The sequence below is a fragment of the Myotis davidii genome, unplaced genomic scaffold (genome assembly GCF_000327345.1).
Source record: "Myotis davidii unplaced genomic scaffold, ASM32734v1 scaffold428, whole genome shotgun sequence".
Lineage (NCBI taxonomy): Eukaryota > Metazoa > Chordata > Mammalia > Chiroptera > Vespertilionidae > Myotis > Myotis davidii.
In genome coordinates, this window is record NW_006299834.1 from 2,789,694 (window position 1) to 2,795,767 (window position 6,074).

Here is a 6,074-nt window from a genome sequence, read left to right on the forward strand (position 1 = left end):
TCAGATTATGATCAATGCCTGAAGTGACAATGTATGAATACATTGATTGAGTCCTAATTAATGACGACTTCTTGGTGGAATGCCTCTCTATAAAAATATGACAAATACAGCTCATAAAATTATTTGATAATGTCTTTTATTTTGAGAAATATGTTCCCATAATGCTTCCAAGAGAGCAGTAGCAAAATATTTTACTTTTGCTCTGTATGCAACAAATGAAAACAATTTTAATATCTTGGCTGTCGCACAGGCTTATTCTTGGTTAGACTGTATTTTCAGTATACAGTGGAACCTTGGTTCTTGAACTTAATTTGTTCCAGAAGGCTGTTTGAGAAACGATTTGTTCGAAAACCAAATCATTTTTCCCCATTAGAAATAATGTCAATTGAATGAATCCATTCCAGACCCTTAAATGGTTTTCTGTTTTAAACTTTCTAATGTACTGTTTAATCTATAGGCAAATACTTCTTTTCCTAAATTTATCGAACCACCCCCTACTAGCCTTGAATGAATCACTTTCAGCACTCATTGGGGGGGGGGGGGGGGGGGGTGGTAGCATCTTGCTTTTTCACATAGCATTGCCTCTGAAATGTAACCAGCTAACTGCTTTACACTTACCCAAATCAACAACAGTTGTTTCCACCTCTTCAGTAGCCTGTGATCACTGTTTTATGAGCACTTTCACACCCTTAGCAACTTCAGCACACTTGATGGCCTCTTTATGTTTTAAAATTGCGGTAAGTGTACATTTCACCAGCAACAAAAGCAAACAAAACGCACAAAACATTAAAATATTCACAGCACGCTTTCCTGATTTCCTGAGATGTTCACAAAGGAGGTTTAGCAGTAAACTGACTCGAATTTTCTCCTTTGTGGCCTGAGAGATGTTTTTGTCATGCTGATGTGTCAGCATGAAGGGTTGTCAGATTGAGAACTGAGGTTCTGTTAGAAAACTGAGACCTTTTTCCTATGAACAACTTGGTCAAGAACCAGATTGTTCCAGATGGGAAACATTCGAGAACCGAGGTTTGACTGTAGTATGTTTTGCGATTCCTTAAATCAAAACCTTTCTCCTGTTGTGTTTAAATGACTTTTAGTAAAAGAGATTTCTCTTCCTTAGGATTGCAGCTCTTGGTTCTTCACAGCATGACTAGGGCCAGATAGCTCCATGTATGGTTGTTTGATGAGTTTGTTCATAGGTTCATTTGTTCAATATTTATTTGACAAGTATTTATAAAGTATATACCATGTGTCAGGCACTTTGTTACAACTGTTTTGGTGTGTGTTTTTTTAATCATTTCAGGACTGATGAGGAATATATTAATATCTCAAGATGGTGTTAAATTGGGATTATGTGTTTTCCAAAGGAAGCATCTGAATCATTGTATTGTTCCACTCTGAGCCAACCCTGGGGGGCCATGACCCCCATGCTTAAGCTTGTAAGGATCATGACCTTGCAAAGCTGTTTCAGGTGTTTTATGACAGCTCATAACTGCTGCTTGTTGCCTGCCTGTCCTAATCCCCCAAGTGATGAGGAACTCTTTTGTAATCATCTAGTCACCGTTGAAGCACTTTTCAGTGTCATCACTTGTCATCCATTATACCAGATCCATATGCACTTAAAACCATGTAAACTGCGTATGAGAGAATTGTTAATTGTGTGTTTTATCTGATGTTGTCATGGACTTAGCATGTGATCAATACGCCACTTGTCTCTTAAAGCTGTTTTTGAAAAACTGTATTTAAAACTGTACCAAAATTGCTATTTTGGATGCTATATAAATTGACAGATTACCTCCTGTTACACAAATAAGGAAACTTACTTCTCATTTCATGTGGAGAGGTACTACTGCCAGCCATTTTGCCATCAGCAAGTCTTCTGAATTGCTTCTAACAGTAGTGGCTTAGGTTGTACCCTGGCACAAAGAGACACCGTACCGTGGGTCTCCCAGTAGGTCAGTGGCAGAAGAATAAATGAAACATTGGTATGTAGCTTCAATATAAGACAGCAGAGCTCAAAAGGTTACATTTTGCTTTCTCTTTGTCTCTCCCTCTTTCTTTTTAAAGGAGTGGTGAATGTGTTGCTGACAACTCCACTCTGGGTGGTAAACACCAGACTAAAGCTGCAAGGGGCAAAATTTAGGAATGAAGACATTGTACCAACCAACTACAAAGGTATTATTGGTAAGTGTCTCTGTGTGTGTTTTTATTTAAAGGTTTTTTTTGTACTTGGAATTTATTGCCACAATGATCCTATGTAATAAAAGGCTAATATGCAAATTGACCGAACAGCGGAATGACTGGTCACTATGATGTGCACTGACCACCAGGGGGCAGATGCTCAACGCACAAGCTGCCCCCTGATGGTCAGTGCGCTCCCACAGGGCAAGTGCTGCTCAGCCAGAAGCCGGGCTCATGGCTAGCGAGCGCAGCGGCAGTGGTGGGAGCCTCTCCCACCTCTTCAGCAGCGCTAAGTCATCAGTCAGACATCCCTCGAGGGCTCCCGGACTGTGAGAGGGCGCAGGCCGGGCAGAGGGACCCCCCCCCCCGAGTGCACTAATTTTGTGCACCAGGCCTCTAGTGTTATATAAAAGACAACCTCAAATCTCAACATTCAATAGTAAGCATTTGTTTAGTGTAGCTCATGTGTCTTAGAATTGACAGGGATTTGACTCCTCTAGGCCAACCCCAGCCTGGGAGTCTCAGCTCCACGTGTCTCATCACCTTTCTGGCACCAGCTTGAGCATATTCTTCTCTTGGTAATGGTGATGCACAAGAGGGCACACCCAGTTGTACAAGCATACTTCGAGTCCCTTTTTGAATCTTGACTGCTAACATCCTATTGGCCAAAGCATATTACATGGCCAAGCTCAAAGACATGGGGTAGAGAAGTAACTACTGCCTTGGAGTGTGGGTGGGAGGGGTTGAATATATCTGAAGAATAATCTACTGTACTTTTTTTCCTAGTGTTAGCTTTAGATAAAGATACCAGGTTAATGTCTGCTATCTATGAGCGTCTGCTTTCTAATAGTATCACACTGCCAGGCTCTCTTTTCCTGTGTTTGGAATGACAGTGATTTTGTTATAAGTCAGTGCTATAAAATGGACTCCAAGGAACTATGTTATCATTTGTTTTACTGGCCTTTGTTGTGAAACACATAGGCTATCAGTTCACAATTCTCTGTAATACAGAGTTTCCAGTGTTGGTGATTACTTAGGAACACTTGACATTCTGACTCCAGATTGTCAAAAGGAGTTCCCTGATTAAAGTTGTCTCTCAATAACTTAGTAATGTCAGTATCTGATAATTATCAAAAAGTATTTAACTGATGAACTTGCCCCTAAAATATCATTACAAGAAGGAAATTTTATATATAGATTTGATTTCAGAGAGGAAGGGAGAGGGAGAGAGAGATAGAAACATCAGTGATGACAGAGAATCATTGATCGGCTACCTCCTGCACACCCCACACTGGGGATTGAGCCCACAACTCGGGCATATACCCTGACTGGGAATTGAACCATGACCTCCTGATTCATAGATCAACGCTCAACCACTGAGCCATGCCAGCTGGGCAAGAAGGAAATCTTGATAGAACCATTTGAACAGAATTCGCCTTGTCTTCTCTAGTTATGGGATTGTCATCAGATGTCCTTGATTTCTTGCTTAGATGCTTTTCAACAGATCATTCGAGATGAAGGAATCTTGTCTTTATGGAATGGCACGTTTCCCTCCTTGCTGCTGGTTTTCAATCCTGCCATCCAGTTCATGTTCTATGAAGGTTTAAAACGGCAACTTTTAAAGAAAAGAATGAAGGTAATACTGATTTTGAAAGCAGCAGACAGTAATCTCCTGTTCTTGTTGTTTGGATTGACATGATTCGTCTTTCTTTGCTTTCCAGCTTTCGTCTTTGGATGTGTTCATCATTGGTGCAGTAGCCAAAGCAATTGCCACCACAGTTACCTATCCCATGCAGACAGTCCAGTCGATTCTGAGGGTGAGTGCTGGGGTTCTTCCTGCATTTAGTCAAACGGCATTCTAAAACACATGGTTTCTCTGTTTAAAGCAAGTTAAGCATTCCTCATTCATTTTCCCATTTGTCTTATATTCTGCTAACCAGGCTGGCTATCACTTGGTGTCCTATTTGATTTGGAACAAAGTTTACATTTGCAATTTCTTAAGTAACATAGTGTCTCAGAAAACCCAAATGTAGAGGAAGGTTCTTGACTCAGGAAAGTATAAGTTTGCATCCTTCTCATTCACGTTAATTTGCTTGGTGCCTAGGGCAAATTATCCTTTGCAAAATCAGAGGTTGATTCCTGTAGTTTATTTTAGAGGAATTAATGGTTTTCCTTTTTTTTTTTTTTTTACTGCTCCAGTTAACAAAAGAGAAATTTTATTGAGGCCCCAGGGACACAGTTCAGCCAGAAGGCTGCCCTGTTGGCCCGAGAAAGTGGCGGAGGACCTTATTTAACTTCTTGGGGCACAGGTTGTTGGTGTGGCCGTCCTTCTTCTTGCGGCCAGGGGTGCAGGCAGGTGTAATCTTGTTGCAGTTATACTTCTAGGCTAGCTGGCGGAGGGAGGGTTCTATGATGCCACCCCTCAAACAAAGCACCAAGTGCAGAGTAGACTCTCTGAATATTGTAGTCTAGGAGAGTGTGGCCATCCTCCAGTTGTTTGCCTGCAAAAATCGGACACTGTTGGTCAGGCAGGATGCTCTCCTTGTTTCGGATTTAGCTTTGATATTCTCAATGGTGTCACTGGGCTCAACCTCAAGGGTGATGGTCTTGCCAGTCAGGGTCTTCACAAGATCTGCATCTCTGCATCTGCTAATGGTTTTGCTTTTTTGGACACTTCCAAATTTCTGGGTTATTCATTGAAATGTTTATTAAGTGCCTGCTCCGTGTGAAGATCTGGGTACACATGGTGAAGAAAATAGTCATAATCCCTGCCTCCCCGAGGTCATTGAGGAGAGAATGAGCAAGTAAATAAGCAAAATAAGTACAGACTGAGAAGATAACTACAAAGAAAGTAAGCAGCATTCTGTGACTTGGTGGAGGTGTGTGATGGGGATCTCCTGAGATAGAAGGGTTGGGATGGTTCCTCAGAGGAGGCATTATCAAGACAGAAAGTGAGATAAGGATCCAGCTATGCGAAGAGCATTGTAGGTAGAGGGAACATGATGCTAAGAGTTTGGTGAATCCTAGGAACCGAAAGGAGGCCACTGTGGGTGGAGAATGGCTCAGGATGAGTTTGGAAAAGTCGCAGGAAGGTCTAGAGTTTACTCTCAATTCGTGGGAAGCCCTTGAAGGGTTTTACACTAGGGAGTATTGTGCTCTGATTACAATTGTAGGTCAGTGTGGCTATTCTGATGAATTGGTCAGAGGTTAAGAGAAAAGGGGGCTGGGAATCAGGTAGGAGGCCATTTCAGCAGTACAGATTAAAGTGATAGCAGTGGAGAGGAGAGAGGAGATATGGAAGGAGTTATGATCTGGCCCAGCGGGTGTGGCTCAGTGGTTGAGCGTCGACCTATGAACCAGGAGGTTACGGTTCGAATCCTGGTCAGGATATATGCCCGGGTTGTGGGCTTGATCCCCAGTGTGGGGTGTGCAGGAGGCAACTGGTCCATGATTCTCTCTCATCATTGATGTTTCTATCTCTCTCTTCCTCTCTGAAATGGAAAAAAAAAAATTCAAAGAAATCATCGATGGATAAAACGGGGGTAGTAGTGAGAGTATGTCAGTTCAAAAAATGATAATCTCTTAAAAGTATTTTGACTAATGTACTATTTAAAACTTAGTACTTAATATAAAGGAATTCAATAGCATTCAAATAATGTATTTTGACACTTTATCAGATAGACATAACAACGTGAAGAGCTTAAACTTTAGTGGTTCTAACTGGTGAGCATTTATCAGAACTTCTTAAAGGACTGGAAGTTAAGTCATACATACTATCAATATTTATATCTTCATCATGGGTGTGTATTTTTTCTTTTGAGGTAGAATTTTCCCCATAATTCTCTGTCAAGTGAAAATTCTCTTGCTTGCTTCATTGAAACGTATTTCTTCTT

General features: G+C 41.3%; 1 protein-coding gene across 1 annotated transcript in view; it reads left to right on the forward strand.

The window, feature by feature from the left end:
- SLC25A17 (solute carrier family 25 (mitochondrial carrier; peroxisomal membrane protein, 34kDa), member 17) overlaps positions 1-6,074 on the forward strand; it is a 25,069-nt gene that overhangs the window by 14,952 nt on the left and 4,043 nt on the right. The window contains exons 4-8 of the mRNA XM_015571916.1: positions 2,068-2,184; positions 3,672-3,817; positions 3,903-4,002; positions 5,126-5,132; positions 5,194-5,231. Coding sequence (XP_015427402.1) covers positions 2,068-2,184; positions 3,672-3,817; positions 3,903-4,002; positions 5,126-5,132; positions 5,194-5,231 — 408 coding nt within the window. The remainder of the gene's footprint in view (positions 1-2,067; positions 2,185-3,671; positions 3,818-3,902; positions 4,003-5,125; positions 5,133-5,193; positions 5,232-6,074) is intronic.